Source organism: Miniopterus schreibersii (genome assembly GCF_964146895.1).
Source record: "Miniopterus schreibersii genome assembly, chromosome: 16".
Taxonomy (NCBI): Eukaryota; Metazoa; Chordata; class Mammalia; order Chiroptera; family Miniopteridae; genus Miniopterus; species Miniopterus schreibersii.
In genome coordinates this window covers 37,303,439-37,320,334 of record NC_138116.1, presented here as the reverse complement: position 1 = coordinate 37,320,334, position 16,896 = coordinate 37,303,439, and the positions used below count along the sequence as shown (strand labels likewise).

Sequence of the window (16,896 nt, the reverse complement as noted above, 5' to 3'; positions counted from 1 at the left end):
TGTTTGTACTTCTGTGCTTGGAGAATTTCTCCCTCTGCCTGAGAGCCCTGGTTTGCCCAGTGAACACTGGCTACTGGGGCTCCCTCCTCCAGGAAGCCCTCCCTCCCTGCCCTGTTCAGAGGGCAGGCTGTCTTGCTTATGCCCACCTCAGGCTGGACCCCAGCTACACATCCGCCTCCTATGCCCTCATCTGTGTCTGTACCTCTCCTAGACTGGAAGCTCCTTGGGGGCTAAGCTTCTGTCTCCTCCATATCTGTAAGCTCAGCACCCAGAGCAGGATGGGCCACCCAGCAGGCACTCAACCGAGTTTACAAGGAGGGAAGCACTTGGGGTAGGGACAGGTGCGTAAATAAGCAGGACTCCTTTGGCTATGCACCACTGGGCTTTGTGTGTGCATGTGTGCTCTGTGTGCTCGTGTGCATGTGTGTGCATGTATGTACATGTGCATGGGAGTGACTGTGCACAGCAGCTGTGTGAGATGGCGGGAGATTGTGCAAACATGAGGAGGTGAGTGAGCACCGGCTCCTCCGAAGGAACAGGGCCAGGATGAGTAAAGAGGAAGGAAGGGAGAAGGGGAGAAAGTCGGGAGGCTGAGAGCCAGGGCCTGGGGTCGGCTGAGCTGAGGCCCAGCCTGGGTGGGGTGAGGGCGGGTCAGGGAAGTGGGCGAGTGAGGCCCTCCTCTGCCTCTTCCACGCCATGCCAGTGGGGAGGCTCCAGGGGTGTTTCCCACATCAGCCGAGGTACCCAGCCCTTGGGCAGGGCTGGCCCGACACCTTCACACAACAGATGCTTGGGAACAAGGTGTCATCAGTCATCCTGATCCCCTGCATGCTACTGGCAGAGGCTGGGGAGCCCGGCTCCCAGAACAAGCATCAGAGAGGGCGACTCCAGCAGAGACGCTCTGACTGTGCCCTGTATCAGAACAGAGGATGTAGACCCTGTGAACACACACCCACTCGCAGTCACACACTCACTTAGAGCATTTACGGAAAGGATGGGCCTCCAAGGCTGGGTTTCCTGAGAAGCTGGCAGAACTGCTAATACACTTGAAAATAATAAAAACTGTCCTCCGTGAACAACTGGCCCACACTAGCCTTCTCGCAGGCACTGTCAAGCATTTGCAAGGTGAGCTGGATTCCCCTAGAGGGCAACAGAGGACTGAGGTGGCCCTTGGGGGGGGGGGGGGGTACTGCAATGACAGTGTCACTGTGGACCCCTGCCCTTGGAGATGGCACCTGGCATGGTGGAGCCATGATCTGGATCTAGAAGGATGTCAGGGCTCCTTGGTCACACCTCCATTGACAGATGAGGACCCTGAGGCCCAGGCTGGTGAGGATCCCTGTCCAAAGTCACTGAGCAAATCAGGAATCTGTGTCCAGATTCTGGGGCTCCCTTCCCTACAAGAGAAATGGACCAACCACCCTTCCCTGTTCCTGGGCTCTCTCCGGATAAATGTGAGAAGCATGGAGGGGTGTGGTCCTGAGTCCCTCCCTCACCCCAATGCCTTCTTGCCTTGCTTGGTGCCCACCCCAACCCTACCCAGGCTGGGCCCTCTCTCACTGGCAAACATGCACGCCACGCGAGAACACAGGGCAGGACACGCACACCCCCAGCCAGCCCCTAGGCATTCCTCTTGCCCCGCCTCCCCCAGCCACTGCTCTGGTCCATGGAGACCCAAATCCTCGCTATGCAACAGCTGGCCTTGGAGGAGGAGCCCGCTCATCACCCAGCAGGGGTGCAAACCCAAGTTCTAATTAGCAGCTTCTGGACCATCCCCGTGCTGTCTGTAGGTGAAGGAACCCTACTTCCTAATTGGCTCCCTGCCAGGTGTCGGAGTAGAGGTTATGTGGCCCCGGCCTCCCTGCCTGGCCTGTTCTGGGGCCTCACCTACTCGCCGATCCCCAGGCCAGCACCCTCCTCTCACCCTCCTCCTGCTCATCTCCCCCTGGGCCGGCCCAGGCCTGCTCCTGGTGTGGGAGGGACACCCCTACTTGCACTTCTTTCAGGGGTCCAGGGCCCCACCCGGGGCCTCTCCTTGTGGCTGCCACCCTGGCTCACAGACAGGGCATCCTTTACCTTGAAACCACTTCAAAGTTTGTTTTCAAAACCAAGGTTTGCTTTCCAGAGGGAGCTGGAAGTTTCTGCATTGCCACAGGATGCAAACACTTTAAGGGCTTTCAGGAACCTACTGTGGAACGGCTGAGGGGTCTGAACAGGGATGTGCATGGCCTGGCCCCTTCGGAATTGACTCTGCCTCATCCTGTGGGAGGCCGAGGCCACGGCGGGGGTGCGCCAGGGCGGCAGAGTGGGGTGTGTGTGTGTGAGCACACGTGTATGTGCACACGCAGTAAAATGAGAACATTTCGGAAGTTCTCAAGATTCCTTCGGGTTCCTTTGGGCCTCATCACTCACTTCATTCTGCTAAAAGGTCCCAACCATTGTCCTTATTAAAGAAAAAAACCCTCACATTCCGTTCAGATAGCTGGCCTAGTTAGGACCCCATGGGGCCTGCCTTCCAGGGCCAGGCTCCCAGAGGCCCAGGGTGAAAAGGGGTGGAGTGCAGGGTCTGTGCCGTGAGGCCCCCTCATCCAGGGGCCTTACCTCTCACCCCGTCTTCCATCTCTGGTCCTTCCTTCCTCCCTGCCCACCCAGCTCGCTGTGAACTGGTAAAGGTCACTGTACTGGGAGCCTGTTAGACATTGGGGCTGGGCTGGGTGCTTTCCATGCATGCACAGTAGGTGCGACACCTCTGTGTCACAGACAAGGACACTGGGGCTCAGGAAAGTAGCTGGACTTGCCCCAGGTCCCACGGGAGGAGCATGACCAGGGCAGACCTGGAAAACTAGGCAGAAGAGGGAGCCAGAGTGAGGCTGGAGTGGGCAGGGCCACCAAGGCCCTGGAGGGGTCAGCTGGAGAGCGGACAGGTGAGACCTGGTCATATCCAGCTGGAGCCAGGTCTGGAAGACGGAAGACCAATGCCAGCCCAAATCAGCCAGACCTAGCAGGTCAGGAAGAGGGCCCACGGTGGGAAGGCCAGCCCTAGGCTGTGTTATTACTTCCTGGCTGGGTGACCCGGACCTTGGCTGCCCACGCAGATGCCTCAGTCTCTACACAGGGGCCTTCTGGCTCTGCCAGTGGACGGCTGCATGATTCTCTGGGACTTGTTTGCTTGTCCTGCTCTGAAGCGCCCCCTCAGCTGTTTGCACACAACTGCCCATGGGCCAGTAATGCTTCCCCTCCTCCTGCAGGCTCCCCAACTGCCTCCTACCCACCAGGACCCAGGACCAAAGCCAGGCTGTGACCCTGTGTCACATGGTGTCTGGCTAGTGAGAACACTCTCAGGGACCTCACCTCCCACTGTGAGGGGCTGGCTCAGGAGATTCTCAACAAGAGCACAAGGAGGTGGGAAAGGGGAGCTCAACAGAGGAAGGGTGCAGGGGGCTCGCTGTCCCCAGGGAAGGGAGAACAGTGCACAGAGTGTAGGGGGACAGGACAGCCCTTCCCAGTTTAGGGAGCCTGAGGGCTCAGGTGACAGGATTTCTCTGCAGGTGGCTCCCAGGGCTGGCAGCCCCGTAGCTGCCATTGGTTGTGTTGAAACGTCAGGTGTATCAGAATGACCAGGGAGCTGTTTAAAAGGCAGATTCCCTGACCCACCTCAGCCCCTCTAGCTTCAGGAATCTGCATTTTAAACATACCATGGACCTCACTTCGAGCAACAGAGTCTCAGGTTGAATGTTTGCAGAATGGACACCCCCCCCCACCTCCCACCCCGGCCTGGGTGCTGCCCTGCAGGGTTGGGGTGTAAACCCAGTCCCTGTGGCCCTTATGCCCCTCGCCTCCAAGGACTGGGATGGAAGAGATGAGAAATCCTGGGCGTGGGATCTGTCCAGCTCGGATCCTGTTCGGTCACAAGGACTTCATCACCCACACAGGGCCACTTGCACCGCAACCCCAGCTGCTTGCTGGCCACGGGGCCCCGCCCCACCTCACTCACCATAGTCCTTCTTGCAGTACTTTTTCATGTTAATCTTCAGCTTCCCTTTGGAGGCCTTGCAGTAGGAATCACAGTCTGCAGGGGAGGGGAGAGCACAGACAAAACCTAATTAGGCTGGTGCTGAATAGGCTGGCGGGCAAGTGGGGAGGCCGCCTCCCTAAATACCCAGAGGCCTGTGATACCCATGGGCCAGGCTGAGCAGGCAGCCATTCAGGACAGGTCTGGCTTCTAAAGAGGCGCTTGGGACAAAGGGCCCCTGCCGGACCCACCCCCTCCAGTCTGATGAATCCTTTAGCTGCCACACAGAGCCCGCTTGGCCTCCGTGAGGGACTCTGGGGGCTCCCGTTTTGTGCCACCCAGGGCTTCTGAGCGCCACACAAATTCCCCCCGTTCTTAAGACGCAAGTGGAGTCTGATTAAAGCCGATAGAGGCCTCATTGTCACCCCGCGCCCCGGGTCTGTGTCAGGCGCTGGCTTTCACGGTGCGGAGCCTCTGGCTGGGGTCAGGCCCCAACAAAAGAGGTCACGGAGGAAATTAGCAGCCCATGAAGTATTAGAAAACCCCTTTGGTGTCCACTCTACTGGAGTGTGCAAGTAAAATGCCCCTGCAGACGAGTTCAGTTCTAATGGGCCCTACTGCTGAGACAGGGCGGCTGGCCTGCGGCTGCCAGGTATCACTGCGGGGCTTCCCACAGGCCGAGTATGAGCCAGGCAGGGAGTGGAGGATCCTGGGCCCGCCAGAAATCGGGCCTGCTTCTCCTGAGGGTGGCCTGTGGCAGCCCACCAAAAGCACACCTCCAACCCCAGCCCATCACACTCTTTCCCTGCAAGCTCCTGCTGCTCTCTGGACGGGGTATAACACCCTCCTGAGGTCCACAGAGGCCCAATTAACCACTCCAGCCTGCCCTGCACCACTACTTGACGTGCTGGTTCGCGCTCAATTCTCACAACCATGCTTTGATGTGTGGGTGCTATTCCCATTCTGCAGCTACGAAAACTGAGGCCACCTGCCCAATGCATCCCAGACAGCAAACACCGAGACTGGGTCTTGAAGGCAGGCCTGGGATGTCAGAATCACTGGGCTCATGCTGTGTCTCAGTAAATACCAACATTCCCCTTGGTGGGAGCAGGGTGTTAAGCTCAGAGCTGGGAATAAGGAGCACCCTGCGTCCCAGCAACTCGTGGACTGCGGGCTGGGTATATGTCCCGGTGAGGAGTGGGGATGGGAGACTAAAAAGGTGAAGGGGACACACATATAGAGACATAAGTGACTGGCTAGGAGCAGCTGCCAGCCTCTCGTTCTGCAGAGTGGAAAACCAAGGCCAAGTTAGGGGTAAGGAGCAATATGCATGGGAGCACAGGACAAAGCTAGAGCATGAAGTCAGGCCTCGCAGCGCCCTTCCCCTGCAACCCATGGCTGAGGTCTCAGGAAATAGTCAGAGATCACCTCCAAGTCAGCATCTCACCCCATAGGAGGTTGCTGCCTCCTTCAAGGGCCTGAGATACACTGACGGTGCCTCAATTAAAGTCGAAACAGCTCCACCCCACTGCCCTGGGATCACAGACTGGCAGCTCCCTAATGCCTCCTGAGCCAGCTTCCTGGGGCACCTAGTTAGAAACCAGTCTCAGGAATTGAGAAAAAAACAGTCCCCTGCCTGCTCCCCTGGGGTCTGAGCCCTTGGTCCCCCCAAACCCAGGATGCCCTGCTCCGGGCACCAGAGGCTATAGAGCCAGTCCCTCCTGCCAGCTGGCTGGCTGGCTGGCTGGTCACTGGAGGAAGCAGCTCGTGGAATGCAGGGACTGGTTATCCAGAGAGAGTGGCCTGCACTCTACCATGGCCAAGTCCGAGAGGTTAAGCTGAGGGGAGGTCGCCTGAGCACACAGATAAATGGCAGTCACCACCATCGTCACACTGCACTTCACTGTCGGGAACCGCTGCTCTCAGCCACATCTCTGCCAGCTCAGGGACAGATGACGCTCACAGCAAAGCCACGGCTGTGGCTACACCAGGTTGTGCGTAAGTCCTGTGGTCCTGGGTACACTGGCTGGCGCCCCACCCTGCTGTCTCCACTTAGGAAAGCGAATTGGAATGTGAGTGGTGCTGGGTGACGTTATTCCAGGGACAGCCTTCAATCCACTCTCGTCACTTCTGGTTATTTTTTAGGAAAGTCACTGGCCCCGTCAGTATTGCATTCTGGTCAGGAGGAAATCTGCACCCTGCCCCCTCTGCGTGGGTCCAGCCACATCCTGCATCTCAGCCCTGAGGTTGACAGCCAGGGAGAGAGAGCCTCGAAGCACGTCAGCTCTTAGCGCCTCACAGCAACCCCATCAGGCAGGGACCAAATACCCCTTAAAGACCAGAAAATGGGAGATCAGAAAGGTTCCCGGTGCCCACCCCAAGTAAACTCTGCACTGCCGGAAGGGAAGGTAGCCGAGTCCTGGGACAACCCACCCCTGCACCTCCAGCTCTCCCCTCCTCCCTTCCCTCTCTCCACTCTCCCTCCCAGTAACATCTACAGCTCTTCTTTTCAGAGCCGAGCATCCACCTGAGACAGGAATCCTACTAGAACGTGTGGCACCCATCACTGCCTAGTTAGCTCGGCTCAAGACCCTGCTTGTGAATCATAGCCATCCCCATAATATCCAGTCTGCACCTCTGGGGGGGCAGCCACTCAAGGCACTAATGGGGCCCGCTGCGTGGCTCTCTACCCTGCCCATCAGCCCCATTTACAGATGAGGTGGTCTGGCTGCAGAGTCTGAGCTCCTAATCCCCTTGTTCCCAATCTGCACCATGCAGTGGAATTAGCCAGAAGCTGTAAAAAACACCCATGCCTGAGTCCCACCAAGACATTCTGGTTATTGGTTAAGGGACAGCCCGAGTGTCCAGATTTATAAAGTTCCCCAGGTGATTCTAATGTGCAGCCAGGGTTAGAAACCACTGTCTGGATCAACTACAGCTGTGGCAGAAGGAGACAGAGTGTCTGCACCCACGACTTGCACAGAGCACCCATCTCGGCAGGGGAAGGCTGGACAGGTGAGTGTGGGAAGAGGGGAGTGGGCTCACACAGAGAAACGCGGGCTGGCTGCCCCTACGGGAAATGGAGCCAGCCGCTGAGCAGGTGTAGGTGTATTTTTTGTGTGGGGGTCCTGCCTTTCCTTTGGGTCAGCCAGAAACTCTTGTCAGGGCAGTGTGCTTCTTGCTGTAAAATGTCCCCTACTCTCTTCAGATTTGCTGCTTCCAATTTAGTTGAAAGGAAACAGAAAGACCGGGTGTGTTGGCCTGTACGTAAAACACGGGTAAACGGCCTGGAGTAAGAGGCTGCGATGCTCTCCTCTGGGTAAAGTGAACAACCCCCGGGACGCGGACACCGGCAGCTCTCTGGCTGCTGTGGACTCTTTGTTTTGGTTGTATGCCAGAGAACTGAGGTCACTGGACGAGTGGTCCCTGGATAAGGGAAATGTTCCTGTATTTTCTTCTTTTATCAAATACACACAAAGCTAGAGAGACTGCTTCAAGATGGACAAGCCACAGCTTTAAAGCGCAGCTTCGACTTCTTCAAAATGGCATCTACTTGGCAGTCGCCCATGTAGCCCCTCCTTGCTTTGTTCCAAAATAGCTATAAAGACAATGAAAAAAATGAAAATTCACACTGATGCCAAAAACGAAACTGATAGATGACCCAATGCTGGAATCTGGGAGCAATCTCTATTAATTAAAGGCAGATGGTGGTAGAACAAGCTAAACCTGTCCAGGTTTTACCTCCGGACACAGTTCTTTGTCTGATGAACAGAAAGATCCTAAAAGAAGGGAAAATGGCAGAGAGACGACAACCAGAAAACAAGTGGGCAGGAAGTGGGTGGGGCACTGGTGGCAGTGGCCTCCTTCTTGGGGGGAAGCTTCCGGAAGGATAGGGACTGGAAGGACAGTGTTTGCAGTGGATATCTGAACCTGCATTTCTAAGTTACTGATGGAGAGAGCGGGAAAATCAGGCAGAGGAGACAGAAGACCACCTCTGTGGACAGACTGAATCCAGGAAAAGTCTGGTAGAACCAGGGATTGGAGGTGGAGCTGCATACATCCCCCCACCATCCCACTTGGCGCCAAACAGGAATCCAGCTGTCATGCTCGTACAGGGAGCTGCAATTTTTTTTGCAAAGTGCCAAAAGTAAATATTTTAGGTTTTGCAGGCCATACGGTCTTGATCACAACTATTCAAAATTCTGTTGCCATAGCTCGAAAACAGTCATAGACAATATGACAAAAAAAAAAATCTAACAAGATATCCTCTGTGAAATAAGAGAAGAAAGCCATAAGGGGAGACTAGGCTAATCTGAAATGGCCATATATGATGACATAAAAAGGGTGGCGTAGGAGAGAAAGAAGAGCTGGAAAAACAAAACCTAAAAACCCAGTGGCACAGTTAAACTCCACTCTGGAAACAGTAAAAAAAAAAAATGATACTGTAGAACGCTGATTCAGGAATGTAGAGAATAAATTGAAGAAGTCCTCCCAAAATTTAGAGGAAAAGGGTAGAGACACGGAAACTATGAAAGGGAAAATGATAAGGATACAGTGGAAGAGTAGTGAGGTGACATATAATTGGGAGAGAACTACAGCAGAGGCCAAATGGAATAGAAACAATAACCCACGACAGTATTCCTAAGCTAAAGAAAGACCTACATGTGCACAGAGAAAGGGCTCACTGATTTTATTTACTTTTTAATCAAGGAAAAGACACCAACACCTAGACATATCTTTGCAAAACCTATGAAACACCAAGATGAGCGAAAACCACATACAGATTAAAGATCAAGAAGCAGCAGCTGGCCTGTAGACCATGGGGCAGTGTCTATAGGTCTTGAGGAGTGAAACGTTTGTGACCCAAGAATTTTATACCTAGCTAGACTGTCTCATATGTGTGCAGCCCATGATAAACAAAAGGCATTCTCAAGGGTACAGGGTTCTGAAAATTCTCCAATCATATATCCTTTTTGAGAGAAATACTTGAGGATATTTTCCCACCATGAAATGAATCAAAAGGGGAGTTTAAGAGGGAAAAGTCACAGTATGAACATACCAGTGGTGAGCACCGAAACCAGGGAACATAGAGATTTCAAATTTGGTTCTAAAACTGAAGGCATATGTCAAAGTGACTTTAAAATGTTTCAAAGGGAACACCAGAAAATGCGTAAGTATGTATAAAGGACTATAGAAATTTAGATCATACTAACTTTATGTTAATGTGATTTAAATATGATCTGAAACTTTTAGATCATATTAACAAAAACTGAGAAATCAAATGAGGTAGGAAGTACCACTCTGTCTTAAGTAGGCAGAATGCAAAAGATGCTATTACGAGCTTTACTCTGACAATTTAGAGCTATTAGATCAAATAGTGCTTTTTGAAAAACCCACAAAACACAAGAGAAGATAGCAAATAAATTATAGGTAATATACCAAAAGAAAATAAAAACAGGAAAAGTAGAATACACAAAAAGCAATTGTGATAAATTAAGACCACAGAAGAGCAGCTATCTAAAAACAAAACAATGACTGTAGAATGGATGCAACTCTATTGAAAAACGGATCAAGTATATTAAATAACTTTTCTAGAGGGACACAACTAAATAAAGGAAAATGTTTAAGTTTACAACTTTAAAGAAGAAGTTGTAGGCTTCTAAAAGAATGTGGTTTTGTGTGGAATAACATCTTACTGAAGTATATTAAACAAATACTGTTAGAAATACAAAAAGGAACAGACAGAAACACATAAGTATAAAAGAATGCTAAATTAATTCCAAGGAGCTGAAACTGTACAGGCCACATTTCCTGACCACGATGTAACAAATAGTATTTATTTTAAGCAAAAAAGAATGAATAAATAAAGTGTATTCTAGTCTAGAAGTTAGAAACAAGCAAAACAAAACCTGATGCAGGGGGAAAGAATTAATAACAACAGATGTAGATATTGGTAAAGTAGATACTGAAAATCTCAGAGTTATAAATACATCCAAGAATTGATTCTCAATAAAGCCCCAAAACCAACAAACTAAAAACAAGAACAAAAAACCCCAAACAAACAATACACTGTCATGTCTAATTATGAGAGAGAGAGAAAGCATGCACATTAGGAAGTAGGGAGGAGGCATAGCCACAAACGAAAGATTTTATAAATTCTAAGGCTACTGCATATAGCTTCAGGCTAAAATCTTGGAAATCTGAATGAAACACATCACATAAATGACCAAGTTGAAGTAAAGAAGAGATATCAAATCTGAATAGAGAAATAATCTTAAGAAATCACTGGATCCAGACAGTTTCAAAGACTGAGTCCACTTGGACATGTAAAGGATGTGTCTTTTTCATGCAATGTGATGTGGTCAGAAACACAGAGAAAAATGGAAAGCTATTAGGATGAACCACATGAAAGTGCCCAAAATCAATCATTTTTTCAGCTTTAAAAAAAAAGCAGGTTCATATGGTTCAGCCCTAATATAAAAGCCAGCATAAGCTTACACACACACAGCCCCTGCCGATCAGCTGATTGACCTCATTTACCAAATGGGCCCCAATATTTTATGCCCAGCAGGTTCCCATCCTTGCTGGACCCAGTGGCTGGGCCCCCACCAGCCCTGGCTACACACAGAAGTAGCGAGTAAGGGGTGAGCAAAAAGCGCCCTGCCCCTACACTCTTAGAGGACCATCTGGGGCTACAAAAGGGTGCAGGTAAATACTGGAAGATCTGCAAGGGCCCCTGCACCAGTGTCACCTTCCTTCCTCCCCAATAAGATGGGAGCTGCCAGGGAAAAACTCGGGGACCGCCTGGCTCCCCACTAGGATGGCTCTGTCCCGGGGAGAGCTGCTGAGACCTGGAGGCCACCATCTGCAGCTCGCAGCAGGCCCATCCTGGCTGGCTGGCTGGCGTCCTGGCTCCTCCTGGGAGCAGCCAACCCTCCCTTTTATTCCTCCCACCTGCCCTGCTGACCAACCCACAGCCAAGAACCAAGAAGGGGCCTCGCAGGCCCAATCCCAGTGGCCAAGCCCCTCCCTCCTCTTCCTCCACCTTGAGTAGCTGGCCCCTTGGGTCTGCCTCCTGTGCCCAGGTGCCAAAAATCCTGCTGGGCAGGCCTGCTCGGCAGATCGAAGCTCATCTCCGAGCATATGGCAGGCGGGGCCCAGAGATCCCTGGTTGGAGCCAGGGGCGCTGCATCTGGCGCCTCCCTTGGAGCAGGGCGGGAGCTGGCCAAGGTCTCGCTCTCAGCAGTACCCCTGCCCCTCTGCTTCTGGGCTGTGGGACTCAGGAAAGTGGCGCTGTGCGGGTAATGAGCAATGAACACCCAGCTATCAGGGTCCATCCCAGGACACAGACCTGGAGGGCTGGGTGAGTTTCAGACTCCACGGGCTGGGTGCAGGGGACGAGCTCCTGCCCTCCCCCCCGGGGTACAAGAGTTCCAGGCACTGGGGCTAGAAGTGGTGCCCAGCTGGCTCCATCCACTTTGGCTAAGCTACTCTGCCCACCAGCAGGTGACAAAAGACAGGTTAGGCCAGTCTGCCCAGAGAGTGTGTCTTGGCTACATTGGACCTGGAGCCACTGAGCTGCCTGGAACTCCTCAGGCCAGAGTCCAGTTTTCAGTGTGTGTGATTTTCCAGATGTGTGTGCGATTTTCCAGATGCCTCAGCCCTCCACAGGTTTCATAACAGCCATCGTGGGGTGCAGATGGAGGAGGCACTCCCTGTGAAGCCAACTCTCACCTCTTGGTCCTAAAACAGGTGACTAAATGACTCTCCCCTGGTAAGACCACCTTGTTAGCACCCTCACCTACAAATACTTTGCCCAGGGAACAGCTACCTCTGGGAGAGCTGGGGTCCAAGGCAACTCTTGAGCAGCGACACACCTCTCCAAACCTGTGCTGGTCTCACCCACCTACTGTATCACCTCCAAGCCCTACTTGCCTCCACAGCATAATGCCCATTTAACTTTGGGCTCTGGCATAGAAAGCCCAAGGGCCCCCCCCCCCCCCAAACAAGGCAGCCTCTAGCAATACACTATCAGAGCAGCTGGGCATGAGCTGCCTTGCAACCTATGGGGGCAAATAACTGGAAAAACACACCAAAGTGTTTGCAACATAGATGGCAAAGGACAAGTGTCTTTAATATATAAAGAGCTTTCTTGAATCAATAAAAAGGACAAGCGACCTAAAATTCAAAGGAGAGGAACAAGCAACTCACAAAAGAGGAAAAAAGGGAATAAAGAGAAATAAAAATGTTCCATCTCAAATAACCAGAGAAATGCAACTTAAACCAACAGGGAAATGCAACAAAGAAGACGCTAAGCAGGTAGACAATGGGGAGCAAGCAGGGAGAGGAGGGGTCCGGAGAATTACCTAGATACGAAGGCCAGTGTGAGGCGGCGATATTTAGACGGCAAGGAGTCAGTCCTGTGAAACACCCAGGCCAGGCAGGTGTGAGGGACCAAAAGGAGGAGCCTGGAGCTGGTGAGGGGGGCCAGCCAGAGATGAGGCTCAGTGGTTTGCGGGAGCTTGTCAACCATGGCAGGGGTATGGCTTTTATTCTAGAACATACCACGCACTGAAACGCTGGGAGGTGGGACTATGTCTGGTTTGTCGTGTCTATATTTTTAGTTTTACTGCCACGGGTACGCAATGTTGTGTTTAAAACTCTGAGGTGAGTCTCTTCTCCAGTGAGGGTGGGAACCACATACTTACAGGTGGTGGGGGTGAACCCTATAGTGAGATGACATCTGTATTTAACAAGGCCACACTTGTATTCCTAACCCATGGGGTTTCCCTGTTGAGACGTGCTGCGTGTGCGCGTGGCTTCGCCCTCTCCCAATGCCACAAATGTTAAATCCAAGAGACAAAGGAAAAGTGAGCTGCCAGCCAACTGTGTGCACAGGGAAGTGCCTGGGAGTGAGGATATGGCCGTAGCCAGGGTGTTAGGGGAAGTTCCCGAGGAGGTAACACAGGACCGAGACCGGAACAGTGTGAAGGATGTGGGGCTAAGAGCTGAGGCAAGAGCGTTCCAAGCAGGAAGGACAGCCTGTGCAAAGCCGGAGGCAGGATCGGGCCAGGGACTGGATAAAGGCTGGGTGCCTTGCCAGAGTGAGAGAAGAGAGGCACAGAAGATGAGCCACATAGCCTGAGCGCAGTGTGGGGCTGGAGACGGTCTGGATTCTATCTGAAATGTGATGCAAAGCCACCGAGAGTTCTAGCCAGGCCTGGGTCATGGGGGGTGCTGGGTGTAGGGTCTTCTGTGGCATGGGATGAGGGAGGCCTTCACTCTCTCACTATCAGTGATTGGCCCTGGGCCGCCCAGGCCCACCTCCCACCTGAGGTTAGGGGAACACCATATCCACTCTGTGCAGTTACAAAGAACCAGCTTCCAAGCTCTTAGAAGCCTAAGCAGCCAGCCGTTCTGCCAGAGGAGTCTTGTTCTTTCTCAAGGGCTGCAAATAAACATTCCGGTGGACAAGTAGGATGTGTGGGCTTTGTGCTGGTGAACCAAGCACTGGGTGCTCTCCCCCACCCAGCTGGGGTCCCGGGGCTCAGCTGGTTAGAGCAGGGGCGGGCGCTCCCCTTTCTCATACCTTCCCCAGAAAGCCACCCGCGGTGACAGCTTCAAACATCAGGCCCGGGTCTGTCACCTCAAATCCCATTTCCCTTTCTCCCCAAAAAGCAGACCTTGATGTTTCCACTCCAAATGCCCTCAGCAGCTCACCAAGGCCATGTCTCCTCTGTGGCTGGAAGTGTTAACGGACTGAAAAGGGCTCCCAAGAAAGTGGTTGTTTCTTATATAAAGGGATCGCATCACCAGCCCCATTATCTGACCACCACCAGCCTCAGTCTCCCCATCAGTGAAATGGGGGTAGTAATAATAACCGTCCTGCCTACTCATAGAGTTTAGGAGGAAATAACTATGGTGCAGTGAGAGTGACAAGGGATGTCAGAGATGGTCTCTCAAGGAGATGACCTTTCAGCTGGGACCTGAAGGATGAGAAGCTGCTGCTAACTGGGAGTGATGGGCTCAAGGCGGCCTCAGGAGGCCCCAGCTGAATGATGGTGAATGGCAGAGCAGTGGGCAGGTGGGGCCCCAGCAGTGGGCCTCATGAGGCAAGGAGGCGAGCTCAGATCTGAGATGGAGTGAGCTGGCCCCAGGCCTCAGCTGAAACTTTACAACCAACCCAAACCAGGAAGCCAGCTGGTGTGGGTCTGAGCAAAGGAGCTCCCAAGAGGAGCACATCTGCCCCCAAGACCCTCTCCGGGTTACGCTGTGGACCCAGAGCCAGGCAGCAAGCCAGAGAGAGGTGTCCAAATGAAGCGGACATCAGATCCACAGGAAGACCTGGCCTGTGCCCAAGGTCCAGGGCCTTGGGACATCTGCTCTGTTCACACATCTCCTCCATTCCAGCTAGTGGGGCCTGCACCCTATTGTCTGCACACTATCTGGCAAGAAGGGAACCACACCCCATGGACACTGGGAAAGCCCAAGACCGAGGTGGGCCGTTCACAGCTCAGCCATCAATGCCTTTCCCCTCAGAGACCTTCTTGCAACCCATTCCTGTGTCATTTCCCGGTGCAGCCTTCCTCTCTGCTCCCAGGCACAGCTGGGCACCTCTATGTTCTAGCACCCTTCTCAGGCTGTGGCAGTGTCTGCCTGCCTCCTCTCCCGCAGTGCCCGTCACCACTGCATGCTCGTTGACCCACTGGCATGTGACCATGAACACGGTGGTGTAAAATCAGCTGCATGCAGTTGCTCCTGTGAGATACAAGACTGCTTGGACCACAAACCACAAATACAGGCGCCCCGGATGAAAGACACAGTCAGCTAGCTCCCTTTGCAATTATTCTGGTGACCTCGGGAGAAAGACCGAGTGATGGGCTTAGGCGTCTTTTTAACCTGCTAAGCTTTCTGACAACAAAGGGCATGATTTAGTAGCACTAGAAATCAGAAGGCCTGGACACCTATGTCAGAATGAGCAGCTGACATCTGAGAAGCAACAGCCTCGAGCTCTGGGCAATAGAGCTTTCTGCAGGTCCTGGCCTGATGTTTTGGGGATCTGGAGTGTACGTTAGACAGCTTGCCTCTCCCTGGACCCGGGATACGTCCCATTGCACTGGTGGGAAAGGTGTGTCTCGGGATAGTGATGAACTTAGGGCTGCGGGATGCTGGGCAGCAGTTATCAGCTAGGCTACAAACAACCTCAAAATGCCGGGTCTGTGACTTTCAAGCTGTGTGTTCGTGAGCATGTGACTGCACCTCTCTGAACTCAGCTTCCTCATTTATTAAATGGGGTGAGAGTGTGTAATTCTTTGAAGTTTTAGTGAGATGAAGCCTGACATGGTAAGCTCTAAAAATGGTTATCTATCACTATTTTTTACTATAATTTAACAGCCATTAAAAGAAAATCATTCTCGTATTGCTGGCACACCCAATTAAAATTTTTTTAAATTTCTCACTCAAGCATGCACTGACCTTTTGCTGTCCAGAAAAGCTAAGTCGTCTTTAGGGACTTGGTTCCCTCCCAGCACTTGTCCCAGGTGCAAGTATGAATTTTTCAGTTTGGTTAATTTTCCGCCTCCCTCCCTGAAGACAGAGGCCCTGGGGCCCAGGACACGTACAAGTCCTCAATAAGTATTTGTTGAATGAGTTAAATAAAACGGACCTTGGCGACCACCACCTGTGGCCAACAACGAGACCTGTGGCCCTACAGATCCCTTCACTCCCTAGTCCCCGGGCAGAAGACAGCGCCTGGCAAGGGAGCCTGCCCAGAGGAGCCTGTGTAAACAGCAGGAAAGCAAAGGCCCTAAGCAGGATTCTGAAGGGAGGGCGGAAAAAGACAATCCTGGAAAATGCCACAAAACAAAAAGCTGACACTTGGGGAGTGCAGCAGGAGCCGATAAATCTCCCCTCTCCAGGGAGGTTTGAAGGGCTCTGGTGTTTTGTTTGGACTTCAATAACACAGATTCTAAATCCCCTGCCTTATTATGAAAATAGATTTGCAGATTTAAAATACTGGGCCTGGAATTCTGAGGGCAGCTCTCACAGGAGGAGCCAGAATGGCTCGGAGCTGGGGTGACCTCGGGGACTGAGAGTCCCTGCCAGGTCACCTGCCTTGGAGCCCATCCTGTTTCAGTCCTGCCTGGTGCACTGGGACTCGGGAAGAAAAGGGAACAGGCGCACTGGGCTGGGCTTTCTGAAGGGGGGACCAGCAAGCCAAGCTTTCTCTCCCGGAGCAGATGTAAGCGGCTGAGCGGCTCCAGCTCCCTCCCTGGGGGGCAAGGCAACCTGCAGCCGGTTTGGGGGTGGGGTGGCCGGGCTGGGAGAGGTCAGGGCTGCCCTGGCCATGTGAGGCAGGAGAGCAGCCCCTTCTCCACTTGGAACCAGAGGGTGCCGTGAGTCCCCAGCATGTTCTTTCTTCTTGCTGAACAAGATGGATTGGAAAACAAATTGGCTCAAATAAAGCATGTAATTAGATTAAAGCCTCTTGCCCAGAGCCTTCAGGGCTGCAAAAAGCCCTCCTGACTGGAGGCAGGAGACTCAGTGGGCTGAACCAGCTCCTGGACATCTAGAATTTTCTCCTGGCCCTCGGCTGCCCACCCCAGTCCTCCCCAGCCAGTGGGAACTATGCTGAGAGGGTCAATTCTACCATGGAGAGGGCTGCACCAGCCCCACAGGTGGTGGGCTCACCCTGTTTCCTGCCTGCAGATGCTGCCTCCTCCCCAGGGGGAGACCACGTCCAACCCACGTGGCCCAGATGGAGCTCAGCCCACCCCTAGGGGACAGTGAGAGTCCACACCTGGAAGCCCTCACTAGCACCTTCCACCCACAACTCGATCTGAGCAGCACAGGACCTGTAAGGAGGCCAGGCAGGTGGTATGAGG

The 16,896-nt window shown here is 52.9% G+C and overlaps 2 protein-coding genes across 3 annotated transcripts in view; one reads left to right on the top strand and one right to left on the bottom strand.

Annotated features, from left to right (window-relative positions):
• The window catches only part of NTN1 (netrin 1), a 187,110-nt gene that overhangs the window by 10,259 nt on the left and 159,955 nt on the right, over positions 1-16,896 (bottom strand). For both annotated transcript variants that reach the window (XM_081162896.1, XM_081162895.1), the window contains exon 6: positions 3,995-4,069. In XM_081162896.1, coding sequence (XP_081019022.1) covers positions 3,995-4,069 — 75 coding nt within the window. The remainder of the gene's footprint in view (positions 1-3,994; positions 4,070-16,896) is intronic.
• Positions 1-16,896, top strand: part of STX8 (syntaxin 8) — a 266,927-nt gene that overhangs the window by 240,739 nt on the left and 9,292 nt on the right. The window lies entirely within an intron of this gene.